At 38.4% G+C, this 16146-nt stretch overlaps 1 protein-coding gene across 2 annotated transcripts in view; it reads left to right on the top strand.

Moving 5' to 3' along the window:
- The window catches only part of tln1 (talin 1), a 113103-nt gene that overhangs the window by 71926 nt on the left and 25031 nt on the right, over positions 1 to 16146 (top strand). For both annotated transcript variants that reach the window (XM_089126421.1, XM_039677036.2), the window contains 10 exons: positions 2426 to 2623; positions 2774 to 2913; positions 5135 to 5228; positions 6805 to 6894; positions 6989 to 7111; positions 8240 to 8383; positions 8567 to 8728; positions 8818 to 8958; positions 13288 to 13469; positions 13573 to 13705. In XM_089126421.1, coding sequence (XP_088982547.1) covers positions 2426 to 2623; positions 2774 to 2913; positions 5135 to 5228; positions 6805 to 6894; positions 6989 to 7111; positions 8240 to 8383; positions 8567 to 8728; positions 8818 to 8958; positions 13288 to 13469; positions 13573 to 13705 — 1407 coding nt within the window. The remainder of the gene's footprint in view (positions 1 to 2425; positions 2624 to 2773; positions 2914 to 5134; positions 5229 to 6804; positions 6895 to 6988; positions 7112 to 8239; positions 8384 to 8566; positions 8729 to 8817; positions 8959 to 13287; positions 13470 to 13572; positions 13706 to 16146) is intronic.

Raw genomic sequence — 16146 nt, forward strand, 5'->3', positions numbered from 1 at the left:
CCATCTATCCATCCGTCTATTTATCATCCATCTATCTGTCCATTCATCCATCAGTCCGTTCACTCTTCCATTAGTCCGTTTATTCTTGCATCCTCCTATTCTTCTCTCTATTAATCCATCTGTCTATTCATCTATCAGTCCATTCATCTGTCTGTCCATCCATTCATCTATCCATCCGTCTATCTATCAGCCATCTGTCCATTCATCCATTAATCTGTCCATCATTCAACCTATCTGTCCATCCATCCCTCTGTCTATTCTTCTATCCATCCATCATCAGTCCATCCATCCACTTATATCTCCCTTCATCTATCTGATTCATCTTCTCTATCAATCCATCTATCTATCCATCCATCTATCCATCCGTTCATTCACCGATTTATCCATCTATCTATCTGTTCATACTGTACATCCCTTTATCGCTCCTTCCTTCCATCCATCTGTCCGTTCATCTGTCTATCGGTCCATCCAAAACTTAACCAGTCAAGTCAAATTTATACCCAGACAGCAAACTGACATTGAATCAACGTGGAAACGACGTCTCTCATGACATTGAAACAACGTTGATTTTGCTCATCAAATTAACGTTGAACCAACGTCAGAAGCGGCATTCTTCAAAGCTAAATGAAAATCGAAAATTGGTTTGCTTTCATAACGTTGAAACAACGCGTTGATTTCAATTTGAATTTCCGTTAGTTTTGAAAGAATGACGCGTCTGACGTTGGTTCAACGTTAATTCGATGAGCAAAACAATGTCAGATCAACGTTGTTTCGATGTCATGTTTCTACGTTGATTCAATGTCAGTTTGCTATCTGGGTATATATATATATATATATATATATATATATATATATATATATAGCTCTTTATACAATACAGATTGTTTCAAATCAGCTTTACAAAGATACCAGGAAAATAATGACAGTCAGTTTAGTGTTGATTCAGTTCTGTTGTAAAAATAATCAATTATTAAATTAGTTAATTTCGTCTATAAAGCAGCTCTCATTCAGTAGTATCAATAATATTGTAGAATATTTATATTAAAGAGCATATTGCAGGTTAAAAAAAATCTAAATTAAGATATAACCTTGTATGAAAATACCATATGAAAAGTGAATGCAGGATTTAAGGACGACATAAGGCCACTAATTTAGTAGATAAAGTGAGCGTTTCTTGGACTGCTTGTAAAAGCGGCCTCTTTTTTTGTTTCAACTTCGAGTCATTTTAGTCACACGAGTCACGCCAGGGAGCCTCAGCTCAGTACAGAGTAGGCTGGTATTCAGTCAGAGGGCCGTGAGTCAGTGTGTTTTTGGTAGTTTTTGTATTTTAATTGATCATTTTCATGGTAAATTACTGTGTTTGTGGAGGTTGCAAAAACTCCGGCCTGTCAGGACATCGAAAACACAGGTTTCTATAACAAGAAAAGGGGACAGTGCTTTATCTCTTTCGTTCCTGGTGCGGTTTCTGCAGGTGAAGAGACGGGATTTCTCTTCCACATCGGCTTCGAGAAACGTGGTCGTGTGTAGCGTTCACTTCAGATCGGAGGATGATCATCCCGGCGATATGATGCCGCAGGAAGAATGTTGATCGTCTTATACTGTACCAATGGCATCAAATAGTGTGATATAGGTAGTCATGCCCTAAATGGAGGCTACTTGTATTTGAAAAACAAAATTACCAGGTTGTTTAAATATTCAAATCTTTAATTTTCTGTTTGTTATAACCCAGGTGGAAAATATGTATTAAAAATGCACTCGAGTATGTTTTTATTACAATTGAAATATACTCAAGTATAGTTTTTATCCATTTAATAGTATAAATCTACACTAAACATTCTAAAGTCTGCTGGCCTGATATACGATGGTAATAATCTATACAATATAGTGTATAGTGCACAGTGTATATCGTTAGCGAACGTGTATATCTACAGTATAAGCTAACACTGGTCTCTCTCACCAAGACACCTGTCCTGTTCTCCACTGATTCTCCTCACACCACAACTCAATTTGTCTTTGACCGTTGTGTCTAACATTAATCCTGGCCTATCCTGCTCTCTTTGCAGCATAGCAGGCTCATAACTGTATGGCTTGGTCCTTCATACAATTAAGTATTTACTTAGCGTCTGAAATGTCATTGCGATCCATTGGTTTCCTGTTTTCTGAATCGACCACTCTCCTGCCCGTTACGTCACACCCGTCACGTCCATTTTCAGACGCGGAAGTAAAATTTTCTCACAAAAACGACTCCAGAAGCTTCTGTAGTGTATTTCTAAGTATTTTTTTTAAAGAAAATCTAGTTCCTACATTATTTTTCTATACATTGACTCGTTGGGTTCTCTAACCTTCAATATGCCCTTTAAAGGGATACTCCACTTTTTTTGGAAATTGGCTAATTCTGATGTTTGTGTTTGTGTCGTGTCTTCAGTTCCCAGTGAGCGGGAAGAGTTTCCAGGAGGCTCAGGGTAATCTGAACGAGGCCGCGGCGGGCCTGAACCAGTCGGCCAATGAGCTGGTGCAGGCGTCCCGGGGAAACACAAAGGACCTGGCCAAGGCCTCCGGGAAGTTCGGACAAGACTTTAACCACTTCTTGCAGGCCGGAGTGGACATGGCTGGACAATCACAAGTATGCTGTGTATTATACATTGAAGTACATTACATTAAACTATTCTTTCATTAGCACAAGGTCCTGAGAGAGTCGTTTGAGACTTCACAGATGGATGAATGAGTAGATTGAATGGTGAATGATGTCTCATTCTCTCGTCTCTTCCTATAGTCTAAAGAGGACCAGACTCAAGTGGTCACCAACCTGAAGACCATCTCCTTGTCCTCCAGCAAACTCCTGCTGGCTGCTAAAGTTCTGTCTACAGACCCCAACTCACCAAACCTGAAAAACCAGCTCGCCGCTGCCGCTCGGTTAGACTCCTGCCATCCGTCTCCTGTTTTTCAATTACCATTTTGTCATTGTTTCTGTCTTGTCAACTGTTTCCAATATAGATGGTGACATACAAAAATATGATTTGGATGACTTTGGTTATACCCCAGTTGGTTATACTTTAAAATTAGGTGTCTTTAACTACAATGCACTCGCATCAAAAAATCTATTTATTGTGCTGATTTTGTTTTGCAAAACATTTTTGCTGTTATTGAGGTGGGATACGGGGGAGGTAAGGACTGGTTAGACACACAGCCTAAGGGAAGGGTCAACCGTGTAATTCCAGAAATTAATTACAGGTTTTATTTATTTATTTATTTATTTAAGTACAATGTAAAGTCCTGCATGTACACAAGTGCATTCTATGAAATGATTAAAGGTGCAGTTAGGGTTTCTGAGAAACACACACCTCCACTCATTGCTCCGCCCACAAACACACAATGCAAGAGTGGATGTCTCTTAATCATAGCTCGAACTGTCCTGTTACTTGAGCTAACATTACAACAGCAGCATATCTTGGCTCTGTGAAACAAAGCCAAACCAGTGTTACTCATGTGTGGAGTAGAAACAACAATAGTGGACGTTCTCAGGCCTTCCCGCTGAGCTCTGTCCAGCGCTGGGCAGCTTTTCTAGTATTAACGCGGATCCTAAAGCTCTTGCCTGATCATAACCGTTTATTTCCGGTGATATTGCTCTGAGCTTTTCTCTTTTGTAATATCTCTCAGCCTTCGGCTACAAGTGTGTTGTCCTGCTCAGTCCGATCCACATTCAAGTTTTTCTGAAATATCGCTTACTGCACCTTTAATTTAAATTGATAGTACAAAGTAGTTAAAGACACTTCATATAAAGTGGGACCTTCCATTTAAAACATAAAATTAGTAGAAGTTGAAGAACAAATGAACAGAATAAAAAACTTTTGCATGAAAGCCGGGCTGTCACGATATCAGACCGTTATCGTGGCCAAACGAATTCACGGTAATGATGTTTTTTGCATTATCTAGAGTAAATGAATAATGCTTTTCAGTAAAAACCTTTTTAACTTTCGTCAAACAAACAAGAGAAAATACAAAATAAACAGACTTACTCGGAGGGAACGGAAGAGTTTGTAATCGTAACTGTAGAAAAGCAAACAAAATGAAATTGCCATAGATCACGTTTTACAGATTGAAGACTTCTTTTATCCAATCTGAAGAACTCTTCCAGGTCCAGGCAGAGTGTCTTGCTCTCGCTGGTCATCTCATCCGACATGATTTTGTGCGGCAGGTGTAACAACACACTGTGCTTGTGTCCGAAATCGCATACTTCCCTACTTTATAGTAAACAAGTATGTATGTCGAAGTATGTCTGAATTCACCGCAAAAAGTACTCCGATTTCTACTACTTCTAGTGAGATTCTGAATACTTTTTAGCAGTGAAGTAATTACTTATTCAAAATAAGTACCTACTCAATTTCAGACACACTGTCATCCTCTTTTTTTACGTTTTATTACGGGTTGCAACCAGCGTTACGGTGAAATAGCGCCACCTACTACGTTAGAGTGTCAACCAGCTTATTTATTTACATTATTGAACATGTACTATTAACATGATATCAGTATTTCAGTTTTAAATATCGGTTATCACGTTAAATTGCAACAATTTAGGATAACTATGCTGTTTTAAACCGTATGAGCAGTTATCCAGCTATCGTTTGAAACGTCTCTGTGTCAGGAGTGCATCTAAACTGCAGCTTACTGTGTTTTGAAGCATTTCTGCAGAGATGTTGTTCTTTGATGGCATGCTATCCTAACAGAGCCTGTGATAGTAAGGAAGAAATTGTGCACTCACTCTCACATACACGCACATACACAGCTATTGACACACATTACATAAGTGGCATGCTCGCTTTTATACACATTTAGGTTGGAATGAGCACAGTTATGTAATGTGCATCTATAAAAGCAAACCTGTTTGCATCAGTGCTGTTCTCTGATGTGTGTGTGAGAGAAGACGACAGGATGAAACGACAACTGTTAATGGCTTTTCACTGCTCACATTCCTTAAACTCCCTCACAGAGCATCAGAGAGAGAGAGAGAGAAAGCGAGCGAGAGAGTGTCAGTGTGTGGTAGCACACGTGGGTGGATTGTTCCTCATAGATCTCTCACACTATTCCTTCTGTTTCCAGCTAACTCTAATGTCTCTCACTCTTTCTCTCTCGATAGCGCGGTGACCGACAGCATTAATCAGCTGATCAGCATGTGTACCCAGCAGGCTCCGGGACAGAAGGAGTGTGACAACGCTCTCCGTGAGCTTGAGGTGCTTCTTCTCTCTCTTTTACCTCTTCTTTCTGTTCATCAGTTTGTGTGAGTGACTCACTCTCATATGCAGCATTCGCATTCTCTCATTTTCAGCACAGATCTCAATCTGTTTATGAGGATTGAGATGACACTTCTTGTGTGCATTAACTTGTCCAAATTGTTTAATACAGTATTCAATAGAATAAAAATACTTCAAGAATATTTAGTTTGCATATACCCTGCTCTTCCATATATGCATGAGTTGAAAGCCTGTGTGATATTGAGCGGCTGTAATTTGCAGTGTGCTGTTATTGGGGGATATTGGAAATGAAAGCAAAGCAACAGTGCATGTTTTAAAGTAGTTTCTTTTCCACAATAATTCAACTAAAACGTACAGAATTTGTTTTTTAGACCAGTTAAACTACCGATTATAAGTTTGGGGTGTGTAAGATTTTTTAAATGTTTTTGAAAGTCTCTTTTACTCACCAATGCTGAATTTATTTGATCGGAAATGCATTAAAAATAGTGAAATATTTTAGCAATTTTAAACTGATGATTTCTATGAGAATATATAATAAAGTGTAATTTATTCCTGTGATCAAAGCTGAGTTTTTAGCATCATTACTCTAGTCTTCAGTGTCACATGATGCTTCAGAAATCATTCTAATATGATTAAACATTTCTGATTATTATCAATGTTTAAAAAACAGTTGGGCTACTTCATATTTTTGTGGAAACTGGGATTATTTTTTTTCCATGATACTTTGATGAACAGAAAGTTCAAAAGAACAGGATTTATTCGAAACAGAAACCTTTCGCAACATTATAAAACTTTTTAGTTACTTTTGATCAATTTAATTTTTGATGCATCCTGAATAAAATAATTACTTTTTTTCTACTGACAAAAGAAGAAAAAAAAACTTACCAACCCTAAACTTTTGAATATTATAATCCTTTTGTTTAGTTTTTGTTCTGTTTTTTATTAATTTTATACGAAATGTTAATATCTTAAAAAGGCCTTAAAACCACTGTTTTTTTTTTTTACGTTTATTTCTGATTTTATTCAGACCATAGTAAAAAAAGATTGACAACATGTCTCTACTTTCTTCCCATGTGGAAAAGTAAAGCCAAAATAAACCCACAACCGACTATTATAATCTTGCTGCATTTCCATAGGTCCCGCCCACACTCACACTCCTGCACTCTCTTTCACTAACACAGCTGTCAATCATCACCTCACACCATAGCATTAAATAACTAACTAATACCAAACCTATTGGAAAAACAAACACTTGAACACAAGTCTGCATGATAAGAACTACCTAAAATGACAGAAACCATCTTAATAATAATTAGTTTTTTTTTGTTTTTTTGTTTTTTTGTCTCACGTCCCATTTGATTGCATGGAGGGTGGAGTTTATGAGCTATACTGCAGACAGCCACCAGGGGGCGATGAAATGCGTTAGCTTCACTTTTCAGCACATGCTCGACACGAATTTAGACAGAACTAAAATCCTAAAACCTGAACTTGCCAAAAACTGCCTTGCATCCCTAATATCTGTTTGATGTATTGTGTGTGTGTTTGTGTCACGCAGACGGTTGGAGGAATGCTGGAGAATCCTACAGAAGCTGTCAATGATCTGGGCTACTTTGACTGTATTGACAGTGTGATGGAGAACTCAAAGGTGCCGCAGAGATCACAGTGTCTATATATTTCCCCTGTATCCCCCAGTTCCAGTGCTGAGCTGAAGCTGTGTGTATTGTTGATGTTGTGTGCAGGTATTGGGAGAGGCCATGGCTGGTATTTCCCATAATGCCAAGAACAGTAACTTGCCAGAGTTTGGAGACTCGGTCAGTTCAGCATCTAAAGCGCTGTGTGGTCTCACTGAGGCAGCCGCTCAGGTAAAAACAACGTGTGTGTGATGGGTAGGTTTAGTGTAAGGGGTGAGTATATACAGTTTGTACAGTATAAAAACCATTAAACATGGAAACCCAACTTAAGTGTGTTTGTATGTGTAAATTTCTTCTCTTCTAAATTATGCTGCTTTGACCTAAAGAGGCGGTGCGTGATAAAATGTACCAGTGCTATGATGCATCACACATCTGGAGTTACCGAAGCGTAATAAATGAAGCACATTTGCCTTCCTTGACTGTCTTTTGTGCTTTCACACACACCTTCATGCTTTGTTATTTACAGGCATAAGAACACTCTCTTACACACTTGTGCAAAAAAAAATTCATTATGGTTTTGATGGACAGTCAGTGAGTCATATTTAACTGCTTCCTGTGTGTGGTTCATGAGCACTCACAGCTGCCATGTGACTCAAAGGTGCCTCGTGTTGTGTTGGCATGTGTCTCGTAGGGGGTGTATTTTGTGTGTGTGTGTGTGTGTGAGACAGCAGTGACGGTGTTGTGTCTCTCACAGGAGGGGGGGTATCTGGTGGGTGTGTGTGTGTGTAACAGCAGTGGGTGGGTGTGTAACAGCAGTGACGGTGCTGTGTCTCTCACAAAGGGCGTATCTGGTGTGTGTGTGTGTGTGTGTAACAGCAGTGACGGTGTTGTGTCTCTCACAAAGGGCGTATCTGGTGTGTGTGTGTGTGTGTGTAACAGCAGTGACGGTGTTGTGTCTCTCACAAAGGGCGTATCTGGTGTGTGTGTGTGTGTGTGTGTAACGGCAGTGACGGTGTTGTGTCTCTCACAGGGGGCGTATCTGGTGTGTGTGTGTGTGTGTGTGTGTGTAACAGCAGTGACGGTGTTGTGTCTCTCACAGGGGGTGTATCTGGTGGGTGTGTGTGTGTGTGTAGCAGCAGTGACGGTGTTGTGTCTCTCACAGGGGGTGTATCTGGTGTGTGTGTGTGTGTGTGTGTAACAGCAGTGACGGTGTTGTGTCTCTCACAGGGGGTGTATCTGGTGGGTGTGTGATTGTGTGTGTGTAACAGCAGTGACGTTGTTGTGTCTCTCACAGGGGGCGTATCTGGTGGGTGTGGGTGTGTGTGTGTAGCAGCAGTGACGGTGTTGTGTCTCTCACAGGGGGCGTATCTGGTGGGTGTGTCTGACCCGAACAGTCACGCAGGGCAGAAGGGTCTGGTGGACCCCTCACAGTTCGCCAGAGCCAAACACTCGATCCAGATGGCCTGTCAGAACCTCGTGGACCCGGCCTGCACACAGTCCCAGGTACTCGCACCAGTCCTCCGCTGCTTAATGATAATGCTGCATTATTATCTTTCTTATTAGTGGTTTACTAATAAGGATTTTTAAATAACCAAACAAAAACAAAAGTGATCCAAAATAATATATATGTATACATGCTAGGGATGATCTATATATAGTGATGTCTGTGCACCATCATTTCCCAAGGTCCTCTCTGCCGCCACTATTGTTGCCAAACATACTTCGGCCTTGTGCAACGCTTGCCGACTCGCCTCCTCTAAAACATCCAACCCGGTTGCTAAGAGACAGTTCGTCCAGAGCGCCAAAGAGGTGGCCAACAGCACAGCCAACCTCGTCAAGTCCATCAAAGTGAGTCTTGAGACTGTTCCTGATCGACTGTGTTTGTGTTGGTTCTGTTCTGGTGAATATAACACTGTTTGTGTGTGCTGTTATGTCAGGCTCTGGATGGGGCCTTTAACCAGGAGAACAGACAGAAGTGTAAGGAAGCCACTGGGCCTCTCATCGAGGCGGTGGATAACCTGACTGCCTTCGCCTCCAACCCAGAGTTCGCTAGCGTTCCTGCACAGATCAGCCCGGAGGTACGGCTTTATATCGCAGTAATAGCATACACTACACTAAACATTTTGAAGGTTTATGGATATGAAGCAGTTCAACAAACATAAATGTTTCTCGATATGAGCATCACCCCATTAGGTAACACTTTATAATAACTACACGCTAATAATCATTAGTTAAGCATGAGTAAACCATTAATTCATCATTCATAAAGCATTAATAGACATTAATAAGCAGTTCATAAATACAGCTATAAATGCTTTCTTTTTGATTTAAAAGCATGTCTATAATTTGTTTAATAATTGTATTTTCATCCTTTATTATCAATTTATCATTTCTAAATGAAGAATTGCATTTTTTTATGAGCCAGTTATTTAAGAGTTTTCAGTGGTTTATACGATTACTTAGAGCGAGTAAGTAAATGATTAATAAACTATTTAAATGTACATTCATACATCTTATTATTCAGACATAGTGATGGTTACTTAATGTGTTAATAAATGCTTTATTAACATGTATTAATGCTGTAATTAAGGGTTAATTTGGGTAGTTATAAAGCATTTAGTAGTGGTCAGTTAACTATGTGAGCTCATCTAAAGTGAGGACTAGTCATGCCTTGTAAAGCATTTTTAAAGGCTGTTAAATATTTCTATGTTCTGTATCACTACCTTGTGTTTGTTACATTTTACTGTTTAGAAGATATACAAGTCTTTAAATCACCTTTATAAATGCTTTACAAAGCATGAATAGACCATTTCACATGATGTAAACAACACTGGCCCAGAAGCACTTCCTGTTTCAGTTTTTTAACACTACATAAAAGCTGGGATAAAATACAACCAACAGAACATTTAAAACTGAATCAAAAAGTTAAACAAACATCTTTAAGATGTTTTCTTTACATGTGAAATAAAGAAAACAGTTACAAACTGAAACAGGAAGTGTTTCTGGACCAGTGTTGTTTACATCTTGTGAAATGGTCTATAGTCCTCACTAGGGATGCACCGATACCACTTTTTAAGGATCGAGTACGAGTACCGATATTTTTTTCCTGGTACTCGCCGATACCGATACCGATGCCTGATTTTCTAAGAACAACACAATGAGACTAATGAACATATAAGCATCTTTATTTTTTTAACAACAAACTTTAACCAATAAATTTAGAGTGGTTTATTGTCAAGAACAATGAATTGGGTAAGCATTTCTGTTATTTTTATTGCTCTTGGGTTATCTTTTGACATTTTCTCTTGCCTTGAAAAGGTTTGCTGCAAAGTTTGTTGCAGAGTGCTAGTGCTACTGCTAGTGGCAAATTCACCGTGCTCACTTTTGTATTTAAATTTCAGATGTTTTATCAAGTTACTTGTATTATACTGGCTTTTGTACCTCCTCTCGATTAGGGGTGTTAATGGTTAAAACCGGTTAGCCGATTAACCGTTTAAAATTGTGGCGTCAATACATTTGCACAAAACGTTTGCGTTTTTTTTCTTCTGAATGTCGATAAAAAAATATTGTGAAATGACAGCGTTTCTATTAAAGATGTTATGTGACTAAAGCATTTTTTTTCTTTCGCAATAAGTCATTCCAAAAATAATGGCAACGGTCTATATCACAACCACCGCACTAAACATTAGCCTATTATTATTTATGTGAGGAGACGTCGTGTGTCATCCAAGCATTAATGGCAGGCAAAGACACAGAGTTTCTTTGTGTTTCTCCCTCATTTCTGCTCCGAGGTCTTGATTTTGGCATTTCTTTGAGGTTTTGTCTAGTAGGCTATTCCTTAATCTTTTATGATTTAAAAAAAAAAAAGAACTCTGCCTCGTATTATGTCCAAACGGTCAGTGTACTTGTTTTGTGTTCATTCGTCTCCCCTTATTTAATCCATAGGCCTAATTGCAAAACGAAAAATGAATGGTTATTTTGTAAAACGCAAAGTTGAACACCAAAATGTTCATTTGAACTGTAGGACTACGTCAAATGCTGCGCAAAAATATATAGGATAGGCTATACATATCGACGAATTTTCAGATATTTGTTTGATTTTTTTTGCCCATTTAAACATTTAAAATATTTGGCAAATGAATATGAAAAAAAAAAGATTTTACTGGTTTTCTGAGGCCAAATTAGAACCTGGAAATGATATTTTCCCGCAGTAATGAATGAGTAGAGCCGTAACTAGCCTACAGAAAGGAGATTTATAGATGATTTATAAGATATAATAAATGTGTCTGATAATAAAATAATATAAAATAACGAGACATTAATTGTTTGTTAATAAACTATTGTTTTCTAAATCAGTTTCTGCTAAAAACAAATCTCCATCCCCGGATCCACCTTTAGAGAGAAATACATAATTATAGGCTACATAATTACATCAGAAGATATTGGCTTTCGATTCGAATTTGTTCGTTTTAAATTGGACATTTAAAGCTAAAGTTAAAGCTTTAAATGTCCAATTTAAAACGAACAAATTCGAATGCGGCTGTTTCAGTTCTCGCGCTTCAGTTCACGGAGATCATGATTCATGAAGCGCGCCTGCTGTTAAAGCACAACGTTTTCTTGTTATTGTGAGTTTACGCAAATAAATGTATTTGTCAATAATGTATTATTATTTTCTGTATGACCAGAAATCAAAGAGTATTTTAAGTTGTTTCCACTGAAAGAACTGCAATGAAACTGCAAGTGTTCACATGGGCGTCTCGCAGCCATCAGTGCACGCTCCACACTAAGCACAAACACTGGATATGCGTCAAAATATTGTGTTTATTTGTGCTTTGTTCCTTTTTTGGATAAAGGCGTCTACATATGCAGCCTAATAAAATGTTACAATAATGATGATGATCATAAATATTTATTTGCGGACACTGAGTTTTTGCGAAATGGACTTGTTTCTGTAGGCTATTTTCAATTGGCAATTTCAGTTTGAATGGTGATGGAAATGTGCCTACTTTAACTGCGTACTTATCACTGCGTTTTATTTCTATAAATTAATTCGTTTCAAATGGGGTCCAACCAGTTATTAAAGGTTTTAAAAATTAACTCTGTATCTCGACGTTGCAGCGCTCACACTATGGTTAACCGAGTATTAACGGTTAATGAAAAACTTGAAAACGTGCAGCCCTACTCTGGATATTAATGCAGAAATAATCGTGCAGATTGCCATGCGTGGGTCGTCATCATTGATTTTGAAAATATTTCCACACTGCTGAGGCTGACATTGCATCTGGTGTCTCTGTGTGCACTGGAAAGTTCTGTCAGTTACGTCGCGTGAGGTATCGGTCTTTGGTATCGGGGTATTTTTACGAGTACGAGTACAAGTACATGAGCTTGGTATCGGGCCCGATACCCGATACTGGTATCGGTATCGGTGCATCCCTAGTCCTCACTTTAGATGAGCTCACAAAAATAGTTAACTGACCACTACTAAATGCTTTATAACTACCTGTATTTACTACATTTACTTACACTTTCTAAGTGATATTATGAATGACTGACAACTCTTAAACAACTGGTTTGTAAATAATGCTATACTTAATTTAGAAATTATTAATTGATCATTAACAAAGTATGAAAATACAATCATTAAACGCATTATAGATATGCTTATAAATCAAGAAAAAAGCATGTATAGCTATATTTATAAACTGCATATTAATGTCTATTAATGTTTTATAAATGATGAATTAACTGTTTACTCATGCTTAACTAATGATTGATAGTGTGCAGTTATTATAAAGTGTTACCAATCATTATATTAGAATGAATTCTGAAGGATCATGTGACACTGAAGACTGGAGTAATGATGCTGAAATGATGCAGTTAAAATGACATTTTAACATGTATTCACATAGAAAACAGTTATTTTAAATTGTAATATTATTTCACAATATTACTGTTGAGCAGAAGAGGCTTCTTGTGTTTCTTTCTTGACTTACTTTACAAATGAAAGCTGCTTTACCTTCTTTTTTTTTTTTATCAAGCCAAAAGAACAAAATCATAACAAATGAACAAATTCAAATGTAAAACAAAAGACAGTCTTTTAACCATATATAACAAAACATCTACTGTTTGACACATTTTTATCAATCCACTTTTATTGTCATGATTTTCATAAAAGAAGTGAGAAAGAAAAATAATAATTGTGCTCTCAAACTTTAAAAGATGTGTGTTTACTATAAATACCAAAATCCCATTACACTTGATGCCATTCCATATTTGTTTTAATTTGTTTTCATTATTTCATATTCTGACTATATACAATTGAAATCGAAAAATGGGGAATGTCCAGGAATGTCCAGGGCTCGGGAGTGAGTGAAATGAAAGCCGTGTTGTGTTGTCTGTGAGTGTAGGGTCTGTCAGCGATGGAGCCCATCATAGCGGCGGCGAAGAGCATGCTGGAGAGCTCCACGGGCCTGATCCAGACCGCACGCTCACTGGCCGTCAACCCCAAAGACCCACCCAAGTGGTCTGTGCTCGCCGGACACTCCAGAACAGTGTCTGACTCCATCAAGAAACTCATCACCAACATGAGGTATTCACACAGTACATGTCCTTCATTCAGGGATCAGCTAGAAACGGACTTCTGATGAACGATCATGTGTCACGCTCACACACTCTCGTGTAAATGTTTTCAGGGAGAATGCTCCAGGTCAGAGGGAGTGTGATGAGGCCATCGAGGTCCTCAATAACTGCATGCGTGAGGTGGACAAGGCCTCCCTGGCAGCCATCAGCCAGCAGCTCACGCCAAGAGACGACATTTCCCATGAGGTGAGGCTTTACAACCACAGTGCTTCCCTTTCATTACCTAATCTGTGCTGCCACAGTCTCATAATGAACTCAAACTATTTTTAACTCTGCTCATAATAACATTAAGAGGTCTTTAAGGTTGTTTTGCACCATTGCTTTGGCAAAGTATCTGCGAAATGGACCAAATCTAAAAGTGTAATGTGGCTTTGTGCTCTTATCAAATTGTACATAGTCTGTTTGTGCTGCACGTTTGAAAGTGACGTGTGCGCCTTGCTCTCGTGATCCGTCGTGCTCTCCACGATGTAGTACGGCTCAGTTTACAGTCAATGAATGCATTGAGCTCAATCTCTGCGCTGAGTTTAATGCAGATTTGAGAATGTTTTGAGCATCAGTTATACTTCGTTTTCACTTTGGTTTAATTTACAACGTTTAGGCCACCCTTAAAAATATTCTTGTTTGCCGTAACCCGACCGACCCTGTCAATTTAGGGCCGACCCAATTTTTTTATTTTTTTTCCCTTTTAGTCCGACCGACTTGCCGGTTGTAACTTGCGTTCAGACCGACCGATTTTTTTTTTTTTTTTTTTTACTCTTCAAACGACTAATTCAAATTCCATAAAATGATATTTTAGTTAGTATTGTGAAAGTTGCTTATGTCTACAAACGTAGGCTACGTTCTTTCTTTTAAATAAAAACCCGTGGCGTCATAGTCATCTGATTATGTTTAGACGATTGGTTTACCCGTGTCACACTGTCTATAAGGCTTATACGTTCGCTTCGTTTCATTCAGTGTTCCCGCTTGGTAAACCCGGTATTAAATGGGCTGAATATCAACCATTTCTATATATAATAATAATATTAAACAATTTGTCTGATGCAATTTTGCTATTCCCAGTCCAGAAGAGAGAGAGCGATCTCTCACCCGGAGCCACAGCGCGAACCACATGACAGCCCTGCTTAATGAGTGACAATGAGGACAGAACGTGGTTACCTACACTTTAGATCTGGGATATTATTCTAATTGTATTTTAGATTTCCGCTTTCAAAGATTATAACAAGATATTTGAGATGAAACCATTACAGACGCATTCTGTCTATAGCGCAACTTCCTTCCCTTCACAGCGTTGCGCTGTCATTTCTTCCTAAAACCCAAACGTACCGTCAGAATCAGCACGATCGGTAACTGTTGTAAAATGCAGTCTGTACTGTTGCTAAACTGCGTACGGGTTCAATCATTAAAAGAGCTATTAAAAGCACAAAAGTCTGCGCAAGAGACGCTGTTCACAAGGTGATGCGTGCTCCGAAATGCACTGCAACGGGACAAGAAAAGTAGGCTATAGCCTCATTTTGGGCTTCATGTGCGCAGCTAAACTATCAAATATACATAAAATCTAAAATGACCTGCTCTGAGATTCATTTAAACACAGTTTATGTCTTAAATGGATGTGAATAGTTGGGAGGATATGGTGGTGCATCAGTCATCGGTTAGATCCGCACTCGGTCTTAAAGGGGCAGTAGTCTAATAGGCTAAACATGTGACGATTGAGCCAGTAATGGGAATCAAACACAACAAAAGGCAGAGAAAAATCACTCGCAGCTCTTGAATTATTAACTCAAACTTTAATAAGCATTAATCTAACTATGATAAACCATGCAGTGTCATTTTACATTTGATTTACTAAATTAAATTTCTTTTCAGACAGCGCAACACACTTAACTGAAAAGTAGCTAATTTTAGACCTTTCTGAAATTAAAGCACTGTGTATATAGGCTAATTTGTATCTTTGTTTAATTGTATTCTTTGTTTCACCATGTGTTTGTACTTGTTTTTGCTTATATCTCATGTATTTGGGGAAAAAAAGCCTGCACACTGCTGCATAACAAATACAGTAGATATTTATTCATTTTGTGACTGGCCTAAAAACGTAACCGGTTGTAGGTTGCAATAACACCTAGTGGTGGATGCACAGTTTGAAGACCCAGTCAGTGACGTCACAGTAGCCTATGCAATTAAAAAAAAAAAAAAAATTCATGATCACCATGACCAAAATTTTACTTTTTTTTTTACACTGAATCCTGGAAAAAAAAATATAGACCTACCTACCGACCCTTTTTTTTAAAAAAATTGCTGTTACTGCAAACCAAAATATTTTTAAGGATGGCCTTATGCCGGGAGATAATTACACTGGATTCGTAATGAGATGCATTTGGAAACATGTTTTCACTGAAACTGCAGTTTTCCACTAAAATAAAAGCTTTAGGGTTTAACTCTTACAAGTGAGGAAATTAAAGCCCCGTTCACACCGCCAGCGACACGCAGCGACAAAGCGACAAGATCCCATTCATTTCAATGGAACGCTGGCGACATCCGGCGACATGAGCGACAGTGACCGTTGGCGACAGAATGTGGGCGTGTCAAGCGACAAGAGACAAGCGACAAAAGTTGAGAATTTTCAACTTTAT

Source organism: Pimephales promelas, chromosome 23 (assembly GCF_988280905.1).
Source record: "Pimephales promelas chromosome 23, fPimPro1.hap1.1, whole genome shotgun sequence".
In the NCBI taxonomy this organism is placed as follows: Eukaryota; Metazoa; Chordata; class Actinopteri; order Cypriniformes; family Leuciscidae; genus Pimephales; species Pimephales promelas.